Genomic DNA, 23,975 nt, shown 5'->3' with positions numbered 1-23,975 from the left:
TGTTAAACGCGATTGTGAATGTTGTGGCTATGATCTCTCATTGTGAGCTTATCATTGATGCGCGTGCCGGTGTGTTTTGCAGTGATTGTGAATAGAATGAGTTATCACACAAAACGTAATGATAAAAGGTTGCAAAATGACCTTACGTCCTCTTCTTCTTTTACCCTTTATCAGTTTTTCCTGCCCTGTGTCTCCATGTATCATTACAGAGGGAGAGAGAGACAAAGAAAAAGAGTGAACGAGTGAGAAAAGGGCTTTAGACCGAATACAAAAAGCTGAACAGAACTGCTTAAATTGTAGAAAGGATTTTCTCTTAGAAATTGCTAGTAAATTTCACAAAAAATTCAAAGAAACAGCAAGAAACATTGATTTAAAAGTCAAAATTTGAAGTAGAAAAACTGTAGTATTTTCTTGTAAAGTGTTTTATTTTCAATTTCAAAAAATCAGAAAACTATGAAAAAAAATCTAGAAAACTATGGGTACATTTACACGACAACATACTAAAAATGAAAATGTTTTTTCTTTGCATTAATGCATACAGACGACAGCAGAGACGATAACGGTATAGTTTGCATTTTCAGGCCTCCAAACCATCTTTGTCATGTAAATGAATGGCCAAAACACCTTAAATGTTTTCTGTTTAGTTCAAAACGGTGTTGTGTTAAAGGGGTCATATGATGTTGCTAAAAAGAACATTATTTTGTGTATTTGGTGTAATGAAATGTGTTTATGCGGTTTAAGGTTCAAAAATCACATTATTTTCCACATACTGTACATTACTGTTTCTCCTCTATGCCCCGCCTTTCTGAAACGCGTCGATTTTTACAAAGCTCATCGGTCTGAAAAAGCAAGGTGTGCTCTGATTGGCCAGCTATCCAGTGCGTTGTGATTGGCCGAATACCTCAAGCGTGTGACGGAATGTTACGCCCCTTACCATATTGTGATGCCGTGTCCCGGAGCGATGAGACAAAAACATTAAAAATAACTTTACAGATCTTCTTTATGCACCAAGAGCTTGTAACACTCCAAAGAGAAAGGAAAAATTGAAATCTCATCATATTACCCCTTTAAAGCGATAAAGTATAAAAAATAATAAAAAATACCATCAGATTTTGTGATTGTAACCTAAACTCTGGACCTTGATTTGATTACTAATGTTTGTTTTTCCATTACCCTCCTTTTCAGCAAGGGGAATGGTGCGAGCCAATCACGTTACGGCCTCCGAACGAGGCGACGTCCTCTACGCCAGTGCAGTACTGGCAGCACCATCCTGAGAAGCTTATATTCCAGTCATGTGACTATGAAGCATATGTAAGTGTGGGTGTTAGAAGTGAACAATGATAAATGTTTCTCAGGTTTCCCTACAAAAACAACACATAAAGGAACTGAAAAACACTTTAAATGTGAGCGTCCGAAGAATTTAGATGCGAATTTGGCCTTGGCGAGCTCCTGTAAGCCATCAGATAGCGAAAGAGAAAAGTGAACGTGAAAGCTATCTGTGAGTCCTTTAGTTATTTAGTGGTGAATAAATGGTGTTTTAACCTTCAATCAATACAGCTTTTTTCAGCTCTCTCTGGGCCCGAGCATCTCTAGTATTAGCTTACATAAACCCACTCTGTTTCCTAGCAACAGCCATGTAAATTTGATTGGCTTATTCTCCTGTGCCAAAAACACTGATGGAGTTTATGAACAGAGTCCATTCGTGTAAGTGTGACTGACCCACAGAGGCCAAAGGTCAAGAGTGTATTCCCAGTATAGAGCTGTGAAGGAATGGACAGATCTGTGGATCAATGCTTATCCCACTAGAAGTAAAATGTTGCAAAATCAATTGATATCACACTTAAACGATGATGTTCCTGACTCTCATGGTGCTTTAAGTCAGTAATGAGACACTTCCCTGACAAACATGAACACAAAAACGTACTCTTTTTAACTATTGATGTTATATTACTTGAAAATCATTCTATCTGGCAAATAAAATGATAAAATAAATAAAATATAGTTAGAATAATAACAATATTAAAATGAAATAAAATATTACAAGAAAATGAAATGTAATAAAAAAAATATTAAAATATAAAGTATTTCAATAAAATAAAATAAAAATAAAGTATTAAAATGAAAAAAATATATAAATATATATAAATTAAAAAAAAAGAAATGTAATAAAAATGAAGAATCACAGATACAGAGAAAGTGTGCGCTTAAATTAAACTACAGATGTGTGTGATTAATGGTCTAGAGTGGATTTGGAAATAATATGCATGTTATTTTGTGATTGAAAATGTGACCGTAGCATCGGCTTGTCTTGGCAATAAACATTTCAGGCTCATCTAGTCGTAAGATGATTGGGTTTTACACTCAGTGTGCTTTACAAAACACTCATGTGACCTGACTGTAGATGCCAGATTGCTTTCATGTGAAACACAGCCCGCTGGCTCTCAAGGTTGTCCTTGTCCGATACCCAGCAGTGCAGTGTAACACTTCACCAGATCACGGCACTAACTACGCTCTTTCCAAACAATCTCTTCCTACGCGCTTCATTGTAATTCCATTTTGTTATTGATTTAGCTGACAGTTGTACTCACAGTGACGCACAATCTGTGCACACCTACTGCTGGGAAAGTAATTCCTTAATCAGGATTTTGTTACTCTTTTAAAATAAAAGAGACATACTTGACGCAACTCTCCAGTCCACCCAGATCATGTATTAAAAAAAAAAAAATTTTAAATAGTAATTTGAATACTGAGGTAGACTTGTCAGGACCATGAGTACTTCAACATTTGACCGCCCACATTACCATTATAACTAGTTTCACATGCAGATAGGTTAGCCAATTATAAAAGAACTCATTTATATGTACAAGCTCGTGTTAAACTAAATAGTAAAAATTTTTATATGAATTATAAACTAGCTTTAGAGAAAACTCATAATTTATAAATAACAAAGATATAAATGTCTATTTTTTTAATACATAATAAATTTAATAAAAATATTATTATTTAAAATCAGAATAACTTTATATAATAGTATTAAAATATCTAATTTAGAAATGAATATAGATTTTATTTTTTATAATAAAATAATTTTAAAATAATTTTAAATAATAATAAAGTTGTATAGTAGTCTGTCCTTTTTTTTTAAATATCTTATACATATACTCTAACTATATGAACGTGTTTCTCATTTCTGATTGTGTGTGTTTGTTCTGCAGTATCTGGGCTCTATATTGGTGAAGGAGTTGCGCGGTACAGAGTCCACGCATGATGCCTGCGCAAAAATGAGGGTAAGAGTTGTCACCATGGCAACCACTATACAATCTGTCTAGTCATGCTCCTGCTGCCCTCAGGTCACTATGACACACAGTCATTGAGAAAACAGGAAATGTCTCTGTTCTTACAAGCCTACGTAAGAACACAGTGTATTATGGATGAACACGCACACAAGGCAGTGTGAAGGGAAATAATATTATGGCCAATTATGACTCTTCTCATAATCGTATAAATAGCCTACTTCCCACAGCGTATGAATACATCGACTTCGCTTTACCTCAGAATACCTTCTCTTACCTCAACAGCCCCCGGCCCCCCGTTCTCATGAGATTATTTAACACGGCAGGACAGTTCACCCGCTCTCTTTTTGTATGCATGTAAAACACCATCTGTTCTCCATCTCTCCCCTTTCTGCTCCCCGCTGCACATTTTGATGAGGCCGAGAGAGTTTGAGACCTGCCGCCCCTTGCTTCTTCACAAACACATTAATACATTCAGAGGGTGTAAATTTAGGTCCTCCGTCTCTCACTCTTTGTTTTAAGCAGAATATTTTGGCAGGTACAGAACAGTAGAGGGAAACCACTGACAGAGAGAGAGCGAGGGGGGAAATGAGGTCCAGATGAATATATATTCCACTCTGACAACTTCTCTGCAGTTCATCATCATCCTCGGCCGCATGTGATTTATGCCCCTGCAGCCTGAGGTGGTCTTTCAACCTGGTCTGGTTTGCTGGTGTAAGAGAGGTTTTGAGCACTTGACAGCTTGTCTCCCGCTGACAGACCAACTAAACACCAGCTTGACCAGACTGGGAGACCAGCTAAACCAGCTAAAACCACCTTTTTCCAGCATCTTTATATGCGGTATATTATGTCACCAACTTTCAAACCCAATGAGGCCATAGTTTAAACAGTGCAGAATGTTATTTTGGCCCTTTTTGTTTGTCTCATGAGATGGCACACTATCTGGGTTATTGCAGGGGACTGAATGACATTACGTGTAAATAATTTAGTGTGTGTTTGAGTTTGTATTAAGCAGATCTCAGTCAGTGTGTGATGGGGCCTCATGAATGTTAATGTCAGAGACTGTAAGACTGTCTGCTGATCTCTCCTCCTCTCATCCTCTCTGTAAGAAGTCTACAGAACAGATGAAGAAGATTCCCACCATAGTACTGTCTGTCTCCTATAAGGGCGTCAAGTTTATTGATGCCACTAACAAGGTACTCATCAATTTAATCCTAATTTATACATAGATTGTAATCGTAACTTTCATTTCCCTTAATAAGATAAAAATTAGGGCCGTCAGTCAATAAAAATGCAGTTGAATTTCTTTAATGACATGCAATTTATTGTGATTAAGACAAAGGACATTACATTATTCTGACAAAGCACTGAATAGATATTACAAGTGCTATTATAAGTCACATTATATTGACAGTTCATGTTATAAATGTAGAATAGAAAAATATTATTGATAAATAATAACCGATATTTTGATTCCCTCTTATTTCTTTGTCTGATGTTTAGAACATTATAGCAGAGCATGAGATCAGGAATATCTCATGTGCCGCGCAGGACCCTGAAGATCTGTCCACATTTGCGTACATCACCAAGGACCTGAAATCCAGCCATCATTACTGCCACGTGTTTACAGCTTTTGATGTGGTTAGTAAAACATAAAAAATAAATTCACTTTTGAACTTCCCGATAAAGCATAAATAAAAATTAGACATACATAAAAGCTCAGTTACAAATGCACAGAGGTCATGCAAGTGTTGCAAAGCATGTCTGAGGAATACCATATTTCATAAATGAAAATGAAATTATTATTCAAATATTAGTGAAGATGTATTTGATTATTACTTTAAGATTAGTATCAATTTAATCAATAATAGCAAATTAATGTGACAGAAGGCCAAAATAGGCAAAACAACGAAAGTCGCCTATTTTTTATTTGTAATCTTAATTATTTAAATGTATAGTCTATATATGTGTGTAACAGGAGTTGAAGGGCAGTTTTTTAAGCCTATTTCATAAATTAATGGTATTCTGAAGCACAGTATAAAAAACTTAAGAGATATTTGAAAAAGAACACAGTAACAATTTAAACAATATATTTTATTTGTGAACTTATGTTCAGCTATTCTTTTTAATAGTTAACTTTTAACTATTTTTGAATTTTTCAGATCATCAGTCATAAAAGCTCGGTAAATATTGGTCACAAACAGAGATTTACTTTCAATTTCACCAAGCTGATTACTGACTAAAAACTCCCACAGATCATGTTTTCAAGCCATTTTAAGTCTTATTTTGACGTAACAAAGTGGTTATATCTAAGTGTGCGAGTTGTTTACTTACTTTTTTAAATTACTCTTCCCATTAGCAGCATTATGTTGTTCATTCAGACTGATTCACGAACGTGGAACGTGCATCAACACAAGAGGCGGGATTTATCGCATGAACCAATCATAGCCGAACATAACCAGTCATATCGCGATGGTGGCATTACCTCCTCTCATGTGACTTTCCCCCATTCATTTTCAATTACCCCCCACCAAAACCACCGCATGCTTTAGTGGTGTCTCTGTTGGACAATGTTTCTTTAGAAAAACGAGTGATTTATACACTTTCAATGTTATATTTTGTAATATTGATGTTGTTTTATTTCTGTACTACAAATTTTTTTCTCATTTAATATTTTGAGGAGCCACTGCCTCACTTGCCTCCTCAGAGGAAACGCCCCCGATATATATATATATATATATATGTATGTCTAGTGTTTGAACTATTTTCTGTGATTAGATTACAAAAATTGTGAGTGAAATCTCTTGGTAGGTCTGATATGTCACATTTTATAGAATCTGTGCAGTCATTTTAAGTATAAAATGCACATTTTCTTAGCTTAAATGGCTACAGTGGCGTTTTTTTTAAATAAATTGTTGCTTAAGTAAGCTTGATGTCTTCTGTGTTACCGTCTGTCACAGTAACACCACAGAACTGTCTGTGCGTCAGCTAGTCACAACACATGAATAATTTATAATATGCTTCAAGCATGTTTTTAATCATTTAAAAATCACTAAGCTCTGAAATTATGGAAGGGAAATGCTAAAATGCTGCCAAATGTAGTAGCACTAAATTGAACTCAAATCTTCATTTTCTCAACTGATTTGTAGCAGCGTAGATCCCCCACAAGTGTAAATTGTAAGTTGATTTTTGAAAGTGGGTCTCTGATCATCTCTGCGTGTTTGTGTGTATTTTTACACAGAATCTGGCCTACGAGATTATCCTGACGTTGGGCCAGGCGTTTGAGGTGGCGTATCAGTTAGCCCTGCAGGCCCGAAAGAGCGGCCACGGGTCATCCACTCTGCCCGAGAGCTTCGACAGCAAACCCTCCAAACCTGTCCCTAAACCTCGTGTCAACATACGCAAATCTGTGAGTGACTTTGCCCTTTGAGCACTAACACACACACAAACACTGACTTAAGCCTCTAACCTCTAGCCTGTCTCACCTCATCCATCTGTACATATGTACACCTGCACAGCTGCCTGCACACCTTGAACCTGCACTTGTCTGTGTGTGCTCAAGCTGAGTGATGCATCATGGGAAACAGTCTCTGGTTTGAGCTGCTACAATGTGTGTCCAGAATTTAATTTTGATTTGGTGTATTGATTTAAACTTGATGTTGATCTGTTGTGTGTCAAAAGTTGAACTGTTAATGACAACGCAATCATTCAAGTATGCTGATTTCTTTTTATCATCAGTGTTGAAAACAGTTTTGCTGCTTAATATTTTTGTGGAAACCATGATACTTTTTCTATATTCTAAAGAACAGCATTCGTGTGAGATAGAAATCTTTTGTAACTGATGTAAACTTGTAAAATTGTCACTTTTGATCAATTTAATACATCCTTCCTGAGTAACAATAATTTCTTCAAAAACTTTAGTCTTACTATTAAAAAAAACGATATACACATTAAAAACAATTACTAAAATGTTACCTAAAATTACAATGAAACCTGAAAATATAAAAATGAAAACTAATTCAAAATATGAATAAAAACTAAAATAGTACCTCAATGATACTATAAAAAACACTGATATATTGTCAATATTCAATTTTTACCAACACCATGAACTTTAAATTGTTGTTGCACATGATAGTTCACATCTTAATCTTATCACGTTTGTTCATTTATTAATTGCTGTCATTTCAAGTTTTTTTTTTTTCTTTTAGGCCTAACTATGTGTTGTTTTATTGTTTTATATTGTTATTTGATTAATATTTCCTGTTAACTAAAGGCCTCCAGTGAATGACATTAGAAAACTTTGGTATCCTATCTGGCCCTCATCATAAAATTAGTTTTATAATTAAAAACAGTACAGACGAACATGAACTTATAACCCATTGCTTGATTTCGACATTTGCGCGATTATCTTTTTAGGGGCATGAGCCAATATTTAAAATCAATATTATACACACTCTGAGCTTAGTAACAACTACAAAGATCCCAGTCCCATGTGAATCAGTACAGGAAATCACAGGCATCCTGTGTTCATAGTTATAACTCAAAAGTCATTTGGAATACTAATCTCGTCTGAATAGTGCTTATGTGACAATTTATGTAAGAATGGATTTATGAATGATTTACACACATTTGTTTTGCTCGTTTTTCGTGAATAAGGTCCATTGTTGGTCTGAGAGTGTGTGTGTTGTTACTCTGAACACTAACAGCATCGTCTGTGGCTGGGGTGGTGTACTCGGATATTGATTTTCCCTTGTGTAGAAGAAATTGTTCATTATGTTGAGGTAACTCTTCTCCATATGGACACGATACGCTGTGTTGCTCCATTAGAACGGATTCCTTCTCTCTTTTCTTCATCCTGTTCTGCTCATTTCTATGTGTGTCCACTCCTGCATTTGAATGAATTTGGGTGATTCTTCAATTAAGGACATTTTTACCATATTAGTGCTGTCAAAATGAACACATTAATGCATGCGATTAATTTTTTCAGTTTAACGCATTAAAAATATTTAACGCAATTAATGCAGGGGCGGAGCTAGGTTTGGCCACCCCACTCACAACTGCTGCTTCTCTTTTTTTCTTGACAAGAATTGCATTTATTTAGATGCAGAATGTCTTTACAACCATATCAAATGAGATACTTTTTTAGACGAGCACTCCAACTTTGCCTCAGTGCCAGGCGCTAGTCAAACGAGCACGGAAAAGATTCAGGTGACGAGGGAGCTTCAGTAGAACAACAGTGAACTGAGGCCATATGTCAGTAAAACTAATTTTCCTGTCCTGTCTGCCATTATACTGTGCTCGTAGCAATAAAAAAATACTGTGCTCTTCAATTGCATGCACAAATGCAGCGGTGCACGCTGTAGCCTATATAATTTCATATTAAAGTGCTAAACTAACTAAAGTCATAGTTATGTCGTCAGTTAAGTCATGAAGTTACCAAAAAGGCATTTAAAGCTGCCTTATAACTGTGCATGCAAGTATTTGTTAAATGAGTCACGTTTAAGAAATGCCTCTGAAATGCAGTGGTTTTCAAAACTGACCTGGAGCAGCCCAACACTGTCTACCTCTTCTAACACACTCGTCAGCTCATTAGTAGAGACTTTAAGACCTGAGGTGGGTCAGAATTGGTTAAGAGATGCGTGTCAGATCCGCAGCATGTTCAGTAGCGGCAGCTCTTAAAGCAGCCAAAATAACCTAATAACCCAGCTGCTGTGATGTCTGTTAATCAAAGAACAAAAGAAAAAAGAGGAAATCAGTGACTTTTGTAGCTTTAAGGATTAATCTATATTTAATTTAGAATGAAGTGTTCGATAACTTTATTAAAGTTCTGTATATTTCCTACTTGCTGAAGGGCACAGGTAGCTAAATATGACATCTATTATAATGGGTTTATGTTAATTCTAATAAATGTTCAAATTGATAGCTCTCAATTATACTGTAATGTTGACTGGCTATAGTCAATGGTTAAATATTGGGGGGGGGTTATTATGTCATTGAGACATCCATAGTATTGGTATTTATGTATTTATGATCTCCTTCAGTCATAAAAAATATGCCATTAAACAAATATTAAAAATATACTGTCTTTGTTGTTTCTACATTAATTATTATATATATATATATATATTGAAGCTAGTTAAGCAGGCGATATATTTTTGAATATGTAACTATCCAATGTTATAATTTAATCAGAGATTTTTATGGCACAGAAAACTGACTTTTGAGATGAATATAAAATCTCAGTTGGGGGGACAGCATTAAACTTGAACAGATAAATGTACTCTAAATTTAACTACATCAACAAAAATACATCCTAATTGCACTTATTTCAACTCAAATACTTATGTTCAGTTGCTGTCTTAAAATTTTAAGCATAATCAACTTGGTTGTACAAGTCATTTCAACTTAAAGCACATTAAACCGACTTAAAAAAAAGTCAAGTTCATTTAACTTATAAAAAAAGTTGAAATTGCTCAACTTATTTTGATGTTGTAATGTAAAAAAACATTAGTTGTCATGATTTACTGATCATGTTTTTAGAGTGTGAGACAAAAACTTGGACAGCAGCTTTTAACCATTTTTAAGACCTAAATTACGGTCTGCTGTAGGTAGTTTATTGTAGAAGTCTGGATTGGGGCAGGCCCAAAATAGTAAGATTCTGCCAGTTGTAGTTTAACAGTCTTTAACAAGCTGAAGGAAAAGTAAAGAAACAACATCTAAAAGAAACAAAAGCTGTTTTGATCTGTCATCTTTAAAGATAAAAGTCCTCTAATTAAAGAATCACCCATATACGTGTGTGTGTGTGTGTGTGTGTGTGTGTTAACCTTCCCAAGCTTTGACCTCTGTGACCTCTTTGTTCCGCCTCTAGGTCATTCCCCCCTCTAGCCGCTGGTCCATGGGGCATATTTTCACCCTGCACCGGCCTCCTCTTCGTCCTTCTTCTCTTCTTCATACCTCACGACTCCTCCATCATTCAAGTTCAATTTCAGGTCTTCTAACATTTTCCTTGCCTTGATTTCTTTTTCCCCTTTTTTATTTATTTATTTTTTAGGTCTGTCAGTTACGTAAAAATGTGAATAATTATTTATGTATTATTTATTTTAATGTTTGCACTAAATTAATGTTAAATTGACAGGCCTAATGTTTTTGCTTATTTTGTCATTTTTCTTGGTCTTTTTATTTTTCGCTTAATTATTAAAAGGAAAATTCCAGGTTAAAGAAAGGTACAGAAAATAATTTTAACTCATCTCTCAGATCTGTTTGTTTGATTCATCTCTTCATCATCTGAATCCTTCTTTCCTGTCGTCCTGCAATGGTCTGTCCGTCCAGAACATCAGCTGACTAAACGAGGATAGAAATATTTCAAGATTTCTTATCCCAAGACACCAACTCACCGTTCCCTGAGCTGTGTTATCAAACCATTAAGCTCCTTTTCAGGTCGATGCCTCATATTAGAGTTTTATTGCATAAGATTAGCGTCTTGTTTCCTTTTTTAAAGCATTTGGATATGGAGAAGAATGAAGTTGGTGTGGGGGTGTGTGTGTGTGTTTGAGAGCAGTCAGAGGTAGCTAGGCAGAGTGAGGATTATGTTATTTAATATTCATGCAGCTGCATATGGAAAAACCTGATAAAGAACTCAAGACAAGCCAACAGCAGACGTAAAAGACCCTGCATTTGTGCGCGTGTGTGATTCACGTTTCCGAGCCATGTATAGCTGAGCTTTATGTGGAGCAAGGCTGAGCTGCCATGGCAACAAGGAACAGTGTTTTGATTGGTTGATAAAGATGTACTAGTCGTAGGGTAGTTTTGACCACAGCAGATCTGCAAGATGAATATTGTCACTGATATGTAATATAACAAATGAATTTGATATCAGCGGTGTAAAATAAGAATTATGTAATGTGGAGTTAATTCACTTGTTTGTGTTAGTATGACAGTCTGATTGTCATGTGGTTAACCAATCACATTACACCTCTCTCTCTCTGACTTAAGAGGCGGCCACACTAGACGTAAGCATGTAAATTACTTCAGATTCTTTGATATGAGTTACAGAATATGACGTCATACACCAGGGCTTCTGTTTTTCATAAGTAATAATTAATAATAACAACAACTATTAAGTTAACCTTAATGTGTTAACTTTCAACAACCACTTTTACAGTATTTATTTATTTATTTATTTATTTATTCATATTTATGATCATTTTTACGTTTTATATACATAAATACTTAAATTAGTTTATGAACATTAATTAATAGTGAATAAATATGAGTAAGAGAATATGATGTCATACTTCAGGGCTTCTGTTGTTCATAAATAAATATTACAATTAATAATAAATTTTGTTGTTATATTTTGGTATATTTTATTATTATTGGTATATTGTTTTTATTGTAGTATTATTTATTATTACTTTTACAGTAATCTATTAATGTAGGTTTATGATCATTTCTGTATTTTTGTATTTTAACATTTAAATGAGTTTTATGTATTTTCAATGAATATGAATTAACCATCAACCTAAAAATTGTTGACTGTTGTTTAACTAATAATATTAATTTAAACTTGTAATAATCAAATTTCACCCATGTTTGATTTTTATCCAGGAAGTCAATTTGTGACATACATGGCAGACTTCTTTTTGCTTAGGTCACCAAATCTTTAGTACAAAGAAGAAGAAAAAAACAATTCTGTGCGTATGCATACAAATGGAAACAAAAAAGGGAACGCAAGATCCAGCGTGACCGCCTTTAACCCTCTAAATTACTAGCGCATTCTGACCCACTCTCCTCTTGTTTTTTTCCCCCCTGTGTGCACCCCAGATGGAGCAGCCCTCAATGGATCAAAAGGGCCACGCCAATGTTCCCTGGATAGTCGAGCCAGGACAGGAAGCCAAAAGAGGAGCCAACACCAAGTATGAGACCACTATTTTCTAATATACACCCAAAATACTGTCCACTCCTGTGTGTGTGCCTTACAGAGAGCGCCCTCTAGAGGCCCCCCACGGAGCCATGGGCCCAGTGACCTGTGACAAGCCCGCGTCTCTCCGCCCGGCCAAGCCCGCCCGTTTACCGTGGCTTCTGCATGATGACGCTGCCGCTGTCTTTTCTCTCCTTCGATCTTTTGCCCCTCTTTTTCTTTCTATCTCTTGATCTCACTCGCCACTACCCCCCCCCACCTCTCTGGCCGCAGCACAATACGGGAAGGTCCCGCTCAGCCCTCAGGGCCGCCACGCTGCCGATCCTCCTCCAAAACACACAAAAAAGTGTTGCAAGCGGTTGTTTTTCATTCAGTTTTTCCCCCTCTCCTCTTTTGATTTCTCCTTCCCTCCGTTCCTCGCTACTCTTTCCTCGGCTTCTTCGAGAAGCGCCTCTCCAGCCTTTCCCCACCGCCCCCCTCGACTGCTTGAATGACAACTTAAAACCGTAATGCTGCTACAAGCCTTATAAACACACATGTTGTCGGGATTTGCTTTCTTTGTTTCTTTCTGACTAGACAGCGTAGGGTTAGCAATGCGGGAGGGAAATGGAGAGATTTTTGCGAGGTGGGGCATCCGAAATGGCTGGCATAGAATGGAGATTGGACTTCACATGAAGGACATTTTGCTTGTGTTGTTTCTTTCGTCTCGTAGTGAAGTTTTAATTTTTAGTACCTGCGCTTGTCAGAGAGAAAGAAAAAAAAAGTCTGCTGTGATTTAAATTCCCTTATTTAGGGGAGATTTTTTGTTTTTTCTTAAACAGCACACGATTTACGAGCTTGTTTTAGTCAGTCTAAGCATAAAACTAATTTGTGGACGCAGAAGTTTGTCAGATAGCATTTAACGAAGGCTTACTTTACGATGAGACACCCGCCAAAAATTGTCTCTCAAATTGCGTGTATTCCTTACTTTCCGAAAAGTTTTCCCGTCGTATTTTCTTTCTTTCCCTTTTTTTGGTTTTGCCTGTGAACGAAAACCCGAGCCAGTCCTGAGACATGCAGTGTAGTTGATGGAAAGCATGCAGTCCATGTGAACTGGAGCTTTTTTTTTTTGATGGACACTTTGGATAAGTGATGTGATTTCATTCACAGGGCAATGGCGGACGCCCATGTCTATTACAGTGGAATTCAGAGAATGTAGCCTGCCCCTAACATGGACCCTCACTCTCACATGCATTGCAAAAACGGACCACAAATACGGACCCTAAAAGCGTCACTGGAGCCTCTCGTAACACACGTGTAAGGATTTGCACAAGGACTTTTTCCCCTGGGACTTGGTGTACGCGTACAAGGACTGCCGACGTGGACCCTTTTGACGAAACACTCGCATGCACTCGCACACACACACTGCATAAAAAAAACAACAGGAGGAGACTGTGGAATTCGAATGTATACTTTTCAAGAGGCAGCGATTTGAGTTGCGTTCTGAAGGACGGCGGCCGACATAGAACTTTGTTGCGCGAGAGACGGACTGGGGAAGGACTGTCGCTATGGCGACTCGGACACACTACACTGACTTTTCCTAATATCTAGTCCAAAATACCATGGCATGTCTGGACTGGGATAAAAACGGACATTTACATAAATTTCTGTATTTTTTCTTTTCTGTTTTCTTTGTTTCTATCTTCCTTTCTTTATTTCATTTGTTTATGGTTATTGATCTAAAAATATGAATATGCACAATGTGAATGGACTCATTGCACTGGACAACCACGAAACTGATGCGTCTCGTGCCAAAATCACTATGGAACGGTTGTTGACGTAATTGGCAATGCCACGCAGATTAATATTCATATATTGGCAAGAAATTTTACTGTTTAATAGAGAACTATATTACCATTACTGTAATATTTACAATTATTATAATTATTATTCTTATTGTGCAATTCTCGTCTGATGTCGTCTTAACGTAACATTATTTTTATATGACGCGTCAAGCTAAAATAAGCAGCCATTCGTGAAAACAAAAAAATATTATTATATTACTACGGAGGAACTGAATGTGCGGATGGCAACAGATATCTTATTTTCACTCATTGTCACTGTAGAATTTTGCCACAGTTCTGTAAATAAATATTTTGTTGACTCATTGTTCATATATGTAATTAAAAAAACAAAGAAAAACCATGTATAAAGAATGATTTTTAAAAAAATCCAATAAATTGGATAGGTAAACAAGGTACCAAATTTCGCAGGTCAAAGTGGAGCACATTAAAAGAAAACAACAGTATGAACAAGGGGTAGATTTGTGACATCATTGCTAACTAACATGTGTAGATAGGCTTGGGCTTCCAGCACACAGATTTCGTAAGTTTGGTCTTTATTTATATTCTTGAAAAGCACACGGAATAAATCCAGATTGTAGAACCATTGTCCGTTCTGTGAGCCATGTTCCTTCCTTTCTTTCTGTTCAGCTACTGTATTTATAGTGTGGTTTTACGTGTGGAGTTAAACATACTCTGGATATTGGCAGCCTTGTGTCTTAATAGAAGATTCAATACAGAGCCTCCACAGTTGGTTTTGGTTATAAAATTGGCTGGTGTATAAAAAGCATATTTAAAATTTTTATTCTATCTATCTATCTATCTATCTATCTATCTATCTATCTATCTTATCTCTCATTGTATCTATACCTAGCTACTCACCCATTTAATATTTTAACTATCCATCATTCTACCTATTTGTCTGTCTGTCTGTCTATCTATGTATCTATCTATCTCTTATCTCTTATCTCTCATTGTATCTATACCTAGCTACTCACCCATGTAATATGTTATCTATCCATCATTCTATCTATCTATCTATCTATCTATCTTATCTCTCATTGTATCTATACCTAGCTACTCACCCATGTAATATGTTATCTATCCATCATTCTATCTATCTATCTATCTTGTATATCTATTAATCTATCTATCTATCTATCTATCTATCTATCTATCTATCTATCTATCTATCTATCTCTTATCTCTTATATCTCATTGTATCTATACCTAGCTACTCACCCATGTAATGTTATCTATCCATCATTCTATCTATCTATCTATCTATCTATCTATCTATCTATCTATCTATCTATCTATCTATCTATCTATCTATCTATCTATCTATCTATCTATCTATCTATCTATCTATCTATCTATCTATCTATCTATCTATCTATCTATCTATCTATCTATCTATCTATCTATCTATCTATCTATCTATCTATCTATCTATCTATCTATCTATCTATCTATCTATCTATCTATCTATCTATCTATCTATCTATCTATCTATCTATCTATCTATCTATCTATCTATCTATCTATCTATCTATCTATCTATCTATCTATCTATCTATCTATCTATCTATCTATCTATCTATCTATCTATCTATCTATCTATCTATCTATCTATCTATCTATCTATCTATCTATCTATCTATCTATCTATCTATCTATCTATCTATCTATCTTATCTCTCATTGTATCTATACCTAGCTACTCACCCATGTAATATGTTATCTATCCATCATTCTATCTATCTATCTATCTATCTATCTTATCTCTCATTGTATCTATACCTAGCTACTCACCCATTTAATATTTTAACTATCCATCATTCTACCTATTTGTCTGTCTGTCTATCTATCTATCTATCTTATCTCTCATTGTATCTATACCTAGCTACTCACCCAAGTAATATTTTATCTATCTATCTATCTATCTATCTATCTATCTCTTATCTCTCATTGTATCTATACCCAGCTATTCACCCATGTAATATTTTATCTATCCATCATTCTATCTATCTATCTATCTATCTATTTATCATCTCTCATTGTATCTATACCTAGCTACTCACCCATATAATATTTTATCTATCCATCATTCTACCTATTTGTCTGTTTATCTATCTATCTGTCTGTCTGTTTCTTTCTATCTACAGTATATCGTTCTATCTGTCGTTCTGCGTTCTATGTATGTACTTGTTGTTCTGTAGCTCTGGTTCGTGTTGTGTATTTCTGTATGTACTTATTAGTGGCCTTTGGGGAGCTGCACCAAATTACGATTCAGTAAAGCCAGAGATCGTGTTAAAAGTTGTGTTGTGATAAGGACGTGAGCGTGCGTTTCAGGATAATATCTCCCTCAGGCGAGGTGACATACGGTTCACTTCTTGTGCACTCTGTTTCCATGGAGCTCGTTTCTTTCTCCACATTGCCTGCTTAACGCTACACGGTTATGTTGCAGTAACAGGTCGAGAGAAAAACTACACAGCCAGTTTTAGACAAACGACTAGGAACAACCACTGACTACCCAAAGAACGGCAACGCTCAGGCTCATTGAACACAACAACCTAAATCATAGAGACTTAAAAGCTGATTGTTAGGTTGATGGATTAGTTATTTTACATATTTTATAAACTTTAATACAATAGAAGAGTTTGTAAAGCATTTGTATGAGATGTGCATCCAACAGACATTTACAGCCTTGATTTCACCTGCAGCACGTTTTATGCCCCAATCTGTAAAGCATTTACAGCATCTTTCTGTCAGAGCCTTATAAATCAGACGGCATCTCAAGAAAGATCCTATGTTCGTGAGGTGAGACGATCCGACTGCCGTAACCTTTTATCAAATACCCTTCACTTTCCATTTCATCATGTGCTCACAACAAAGATAGAATGAGAGATAACTGTAGTCTTGCGTCCCAGATGGTGTGTATCCTGAAGCCTTTGACTAAATTAAGCGTCAGGGGTTAACCATTTATGTAATTATCTTACAGAACAATTAACACTTACAGAATGTGCCAAATAGATTTCTGCAGCGATATCAAAATAAAGGAGGCTTTGCGATCGTTCAACCAGTTCAGTCACGCCGATATAAAAAGAACAGAGAGATGCGAGAACTGGGCCAGAGCTTTAGGAACATACAAAATCAAACTGCGGGGAGCAAAACATCCCTCACCTAGCATTTATCATCTCTGACAAAAAGAACAAAGTGTGCTTACCTAACGATGTCAGCGAATATTGACGTTTAAGATCATTTCAGATTAAAGCTACATCGAAAGCTACCATCGCCTCACTACTGCCCTGATCTAATATGTATTTCTTCAACTGTTTGTGCGCTTATGGCCATTTAATTCAGTGAGCATTTTATCATTTTGCCTTAAGTGTAACAATAACATTGTTTAGTTATGCCCTGCAATGAGCTATTGCTAACCAACACCTAGCATTTAGCAAAAGTGGAACACGATGCATGAATGGACATTTTGTAATGTTAAACCTGATAATGGAAGAGAAAGTAAATCCTTATATATATATATATTTTTTTTTTTTTCAACAATAAAAGATTAGTTCACTTCCGGAATAAAAATTTCCTTATAATTTACTCACCCCCATGTCATTCAAGATGTTTGTCTGTCTTTCTTCATTAGAAAAGAAATTACGTATTCTAGGATTTTTCCCCATATAATGGACTTCAATGGGGATCAACGGGTTGCAATTTAATGCAGCTTCAAAGGGCTCTACACGATCCCAGTGTGGAGTAAGTGTCTTATCTAGCAAAATGATCAGTCATTTTCTAAAAAATTAAATAAAAATGTATATACTTTTTAACCACAAATGTGCGACTTCACGCATTACGTAATCACGTTGTAAACGTCACGCGCGATTAGCTCTTCTTCTGTGTAATGTTACTCCAGTTCAAAAAGGTAGGTTAGAGTGAAAAACTGCTCATTTTCTCCTCCAACTTCAAAATCGTCCGACATCGTTGTTTTACCTGTTTTTGTAAAGGGCGTTTGACTTTATTTGCACGTTTGGTACTTCCGCCTACGTCACACGTGACCTTTCCAACGTGACTACGCAGTGCGTGAGGTTGGGCTGGTGCAAGACGAGCGTTTGTGGTATAAACAAAAAAAAAGTATATACATTTTTATTTTATTTTTTTTAAAGAAAATTAACGATCGTTTCGCTAGATAAGACCCTTATTCCCTCAGCTGGGATTGTGTAGAGCCCTTTGAAGCTGCACTGAAACTGCAATTTGGACCTTCGGCCTGTTAGTTCCCATCGAAGTCCATTATATGGAGAAAAATCCAGGAATGTTTTCCTCAAAAACTTAAATTCTTTTCGACTGAAGACATGAACATCTTGGATGACATGGGGGTGAGTAAATTATCAGGAATTTTTTATTTAGGAAGTGAATCCTTTAAATAACTTATCTTCAAACAGGAAGTTTTGAAGTATCAGTGTTTGCAAAAAGTTTCGGCCACACTTCAGTTTGGAGAACAGTTCTCACTTTTAGCCTACTATTAACTATGCCTTTTGCCTCAATAAACTCCTAATTTACTGCTTATTAATAGTAAGGTGGTTGTTAAATTTAGGTATGGGGTAGGATTAGGGATCTAAAATAAGGTCATGCAGAATCAGGCATTACTATGTGCTTTATAAGTACTAATAAACAGCCAATATGCTAGTAATATGCATGCTAATAAGCAACTAGTTAGTAGTGAGAATTGGTCTCTAAAGTGTTGCCAAAGTTTCCGACTAGAGTTGCTATATAAAGATTTTAGGTTGTCCTTATCTTGTAACTTGTTTGCGGCTTGAATTCCAATTTGAGGTGTGCCTGTATGTAATTTATTTGCTTATTTTGCAAATAATTGAATTTATTTTGCATTTAATAGTTCACAATATGACCAAGAATCCATATTAAGACTGTAAATTTGATTTGTTAGATTTCATGTTGACTTCATCATTCAGGTACTGCACAAAGGAGGTACGTCTATGTATAAAACATGTTAAAGATCACGCAATTGTGAGGTAAGTAATGAGGTACTTGTAAAACACTAAAATAATAGGTACTGTATGTCAATCAGTCTAAGTTTTATCATTTTAATGCATTTCCTTACCAGAAACACTGTCTTGTTATGCTGCGACTGTGCTTAAGCCTGAAGATGCTTCAAAAGAAAGCTGAAGTTTAGCTGCATCTCTAATTAAACGCTTCTGAAGCAGGTAATCGAGCACTTGGGCTTCAGCAGAAACTTAGACAGATGCATTACAGCAGGAACAAATTGCAATATACAAGAGCAGGAATGAGCACCCTTGAGCTACAACATCCCATGTTAGAGCAGGCCCAATTGACAGTCTCTTGGAACTAGTGCTGTGGACTTTGTGTGATTTCACTGTAATAAGAACTTTTAGCAAGGGGTTTGCCAGTTATTTCCAGTTAAATACCATCATGGTTTAAAGGATAAATTTGCAGAATTTCAAGACAACTTTGTATTATTACAATGTTTGTTGGTAGTATGTAAATGAACAATGCATACCGTTTCTCTATTACTTGCACCCAGATATCCACATTAATTGGTCAGCAAAAGTCCACCCGTCGCCACAAAATGTGTCATTTTGTGTCATCATCTGCCAGACTTTTGACAGCAACAGGGCTTTTGTGTAAAAATATGAGCAGAATTTCAGGGCATATCATAGAAAAAAATAGTAATAAATTAAAATTAGCTTGTAAACATGTATTTTGATGCACGTTTGAGCTCTAAGAAACATTTTCCAGATGATGCAAGACCTTAATATTGGCTCAGACTGTTATTCAAACCTTTCCATACTAATGTGAAGACGAATGATATAAAGGTTCTGGTAACAGTAAGCTCGGTCAGCCATCTCAGTTTAAAACATAAAATTGCAAGTTACTTGGCACGCCAACATTTACTCTCGTTTTAACACAGACTTCTGAAACTTTCTCTTATTGACCGCAGACTCTCCGCAGTTGGAGATTTTTTTAGTTTGGACAACAGGTGATTCCCCAGATGTTGACGACGATTGCCATTTAGAATTTTGCCAATTAAAAGCAGCTATCGAGATAAGTTTAAATTGTGCGTGTAGCATTTGTAACTTGTTCTTAAAACAGTTGCTTACGCACACACACCATATAGTAGCCCTGTCCTCGCAAACGCCAAACATGAATGACGTCAAACTAACAAATGATGTTAATTTTCTGCAAAATCGGACCCGACACCTCAAATTATAAATCATGTAATATCATTGAGCTTACCGTTGCAAATCGAGGTGAGGTAAGGAAAGGAGACAGTTTTGAACACAGATGCCTTATGCACTTGATGAAAAAAAATTTTTATTTTTTTTTTTACCAAATAAAAGTTATATATTATTATACTGCAGCTTTAGGTTGTCACTTTAAAAGATAAACTCATTTTCATAAATAACCACACGGCGGCTCTAGACAGTGGAAATTGTTGATGTGATAGTGGTTGTTGTATATTTTGAACCTTATCCCACAGCTCCCTTGACCTGCTGTTACCTTTGAAAACATTGCTGTGCGCCCAAGGTTCAGATGCGAAGATGTTATTTTTGTGGCGTCAAACTCATCAAGTACCCTCAACTCCACTGTCGGAGGTGAGATGAAAGGACATTTTTGGGAGGATGCCTAGCATCCTAAAGCCAGCTACCATGGCAACACTGGCCACGAGCCCGTTTAGGGCTTCACCTCCCCTGCAGTCAATGACGGGAGAGGCGAAAGAGAAAGTACATCTGCCGAAGATCCACATTCATCTGTCAACGAGGCCAGATGCGTTTCGGGAGGGGGCAAAGTTTTAGCTTTCCCTCCCACCCAAGGCGAAGCATAAGAAGCAATCTCCCACGTCCTCGTTTAGGTCAAAGTTTTTTCACAGACAGGCGCTGTAAGACCGCGTGCGAAACAGTAAATGTGGTTATGTCGCCAAGTTCCCATTTTGTTACGCCATATTTGCATTTGAAAAAAGTACACCCAATCCTGGGAACAGAAGGAAACGTTCCAAAGCGGTATGTGGATTGTTACTATCAGCATAAAGACGAAGCATATTTAGGCCAAGTCCTCAAACGTTTATCTGTCAGACTACATTGCGCTCTGGAGCACTAGCAGGTCACTTGCGAGAAAAGCGTGTTTTCCTGACTCGACAAATTTGGTGGACAAAGACAAAGGTAGCCTGAAGTGTGAAGAGGCATTAACAGAGTGAAGTGGCCTTTATCCTCACACTTACGTGAACAAGCTCAGAACCACATACAGTGCCTTGCAATTCATTTTTTTAACGTTTTATGTTGCTGCCTTATGATAAACTTCTTTCAATTACTTTTTTTCCACATCAATCTACACTCCATACACCATACTGACAAAGCAAAAACAGAATGGTCAACTTCGTAAATGTATTAAAAATAAAAAACTGAAATAAGTACATTGCATAAGTATTCATACCTAATTCATAATAATTAATTACCTATTCATAACTAAATATTTAGCTGAAACACCTTTACAGTCTCAAGTCTTTTTTTTTTGTTTGATGCGACAAGTTTTGCTCATCAACATTTTGCAATTATCTGCCATTCTTCACCTCACCTGTTCACCTCTCAAGCTCTGTCAGGTTGGATGAGGGCAGATGCACATTTTCAGGTTTCTCCAGAAATATTTGATTGGGTTCAATCCCAGGCTGTGGCTGGGCCACTCAAGGACATTCACACAGTTGTCTATAAGCCACTCTTGCTGTGTGCTTAGGGTCATTGTCCTGTTGGAAGGTGAACCTTCTGCCCAGTCTGAGGTTCTGAATGCTCTGGACTGGGTTTTCATTAGGCTATCTCTATATTTTGCTGCACTGAGCGTTTCTTCTACTCTAACGAGTTTGAGTTTGGCCACACCGCCATAAAGACTGGATTGGTGGAGTGTTGCAGCGATGTTTGTCCTTCTGTAGATTTCTCCTGTAGATTTCTCCTATCTCCACATATGATGATGGAGCTCAACTAGAGTGAGCATCAGGTTCTTGGTCACCATGCTAACCAAAGCCCTTCTCCATCAATTGCTCAGTTTGGCCAGGAGTTCTTTTGACCTCAGGGCTTGGTTTTTGCTCTGATATGCATTATCAGCTGTTAGACCTTTTATTAAGAGGTGTGTGCCTTTCCAAATCATACCAATTCAAAAGAATTTTCCACAGGTTAACTTCACTTGAAGTGTAGTAATATCTACAAGCAAAATGAATGCTCCTGAGCTAAATTTCAACTGTCCCAGATAAGGGTATGAATACTTATGAGATGGAATCATTTTAGTTTTTTATTTTTAATACATTTGCAAAGATGTTAAAACCCTGTTTTTTTGCTTGACAATTATGGGGTATGGAGTGTAGATTGTTGTGGAAAAAAAATAATTTAAAGCAGTTTAACAAGGCAGCAACAAAACAAAATGTGAAAAAAATGAAGGGGTATGGATACATTCGCAAGGCACTGTAGGTCAGATGACAAACGCCCCATCGTCCGTCATCAGAAGATTTCAGGGCAGAGACATTTCTTTCCCAAAATCAGCCCTGAAGACATAGTCATGGTACAACTAACATCATAGGAATAAAGTTAAGCTTAAACCAGGGGTGCCCAATCCAGCTCCTGGAGGGCCCTTTTATTGCAGACTTTAGCTCCGAGAAGCCTGCCTGGTAGTTATCCCGAAGACTGAGGCTGTGTCAAAATATTGCCACGGTAGGCTACTTGTTTTGAATAAGCAATTACTTTGCAACTGTTTGTTCTTGTCCTTGAAAAACTATGTTGCGTATAGTATGAATGTATGTAGTACAAATGTAATTTGGATGTACTACATTTGTCACGTTGCCGTTGTCATTTGACCGGTCCCACTTTATATTAAGTGTCCCCAATACCTGTGTACTTGCATAGTAACTAGATGTGTATGTAGTATGTAACCACAGTGTAATTACACATTGGTACATAGTATCTACAGCTCTAATGATTGTATGTAACAACCCACTAAATGGTATGTGTAAATACAAATGTGTAACAGGACATTGGTAACACCACTTTTTGGTGATGAAAGTACAAATGTATAACAGGACTAACAGCACTTTTTGGTAAAGAAAGCGTTACACTTTATATTAGATTTATCATGTAATTACTCTGATGTTAGCGGCTAGTAAGTTAGGCTTTACATATAAATTGTGGTTGGTGTCCAGAATGTGATACTATGTACCAATGTGTACTTACACTGTGGTTACATACTACGTACACATCTAGTTACTATGCAAGTACACTGGTATTAGGGACACTTAATATAAAGTGGGACCTCACATGCTGTTTGGCTTCCTATATAGTAGGGAAGTATTGGAGTTTGGGAGCAGCCCTCGATTAGCTGGTCTTGGTGTGTTTAATTCGGTGTGGATTGTCATACAATTGCAATATGTATCCACAGCTACTGTGGATGGCAATCAGTTTTCATTGAACGACTCCAAATGTGCTGTGTTGTTAACGCAAAACAATTGGTTTCAGAAGACTTAGTGCAAAAGTTGTACAGACCACTTTGTGTTTTTCTTTTTCCCTTTTTTGTCTTTGAGCAGAAATCTGTGACAAATATAACGACCCATTCCAAATCAGATACAGATAAAAGTAGCACAGTAAAGATTACATTAATATGAATGCATTAGTGAGAGCGATTGCGTGTGTGAATTAATTCTACCTGGCAGCGTCTCTCTACTAGTAGTGAAGCTGTGGAATTTAGTTAAATGCTTGAACTTTTCAGTTTCTAAGCTATTTTATTAAGAAATCACAGAACAGTGTTGACAATACATTTCCGCGCTGAATGATTCTATGCGCGTGATGTACGCGCTACTGTCTGTAGCCTATGTGTGTGCGTTACAGTGCAGCAGCGCATTAGATTAGAACGGCGATTAACTTTC

The 23,975-nt window shown here is 36.6% G+C and overlaps 1 protein-coding gene across 5 annotated transcripts in view; it reads left to right on the top strand.

The window, feature by feature from the left end:
* anks1b (ankyrin repeat and sterile alpha motif domain containing 1B) overlaps window positions 1-14,362 on the top strand; it is a 156,804-nt gene extending 142,442 nt beyond the window's left edge. For 2 of the 5 annotated variants that reach the window (XM_016455556.1, XM_016455554.1), the window contains exons 20-26: window positions 1,186-1,311; window positions 3,216-3,287; window positions 4,403-4,489; window positions 4,797-4,934; window positions 6,535-6,702; window positions 12,120-12,211; window positions 13,366-14,362. In XM_016455556.1, coding sequence (XP_016311042.1) covers window positions 1,186-1,311; window positions 3,216-3,287; window positions 4,403-4,489; window positions 4,797-4,934; window positions 6,535-6,702; window positions 12,120-12,211; window positions 13,366-13,414 — 732 coding nt within the window. In that variant the 3' untranslated portion in view covers window positions 13,415-14,362. Of the gene's footprint in view, window positions 1-541; window positions 563-1,185; window positions 1,312-3,215; window positions 3,288-4,402; window positions 4,490-4,796; window positions 4,935-6,534; window positions 6,703-12,119; window positions 12,212-13,365 lie in introns of all 5 variants that reach the window. The other 3 variants (XM_016455553.1, XM_016455552.1, XM_016455555.1) reach the window with 3 other exon arrangements.
* The last annotated feature ends 9,613 nt before the right edge of the window (window positions 14,363-23,975 follow it).

Source organism: Sinocyclocheilus anshuiensis, unplaced genomic scaffold, assembly GCF_001515605.1.
Source record: "Sinocyclocheilus anshuiensis isolate Anshui unplaced genomic scaffold, SAMN03320099.WGS_v1.1 scaffold299, whole genome shotgun sequence".
NCBI classification, from domain to species: Eukaryota; Metazoa; Chordata; class Actinopteri; order Cypriniformes; family Cyprinidae; genus Sinocyclocheilus; species Sinocyclocheilus anshuiensis.
This window is presented reverse-complemented; position numbering and strand designations above follow the sequence as displayed.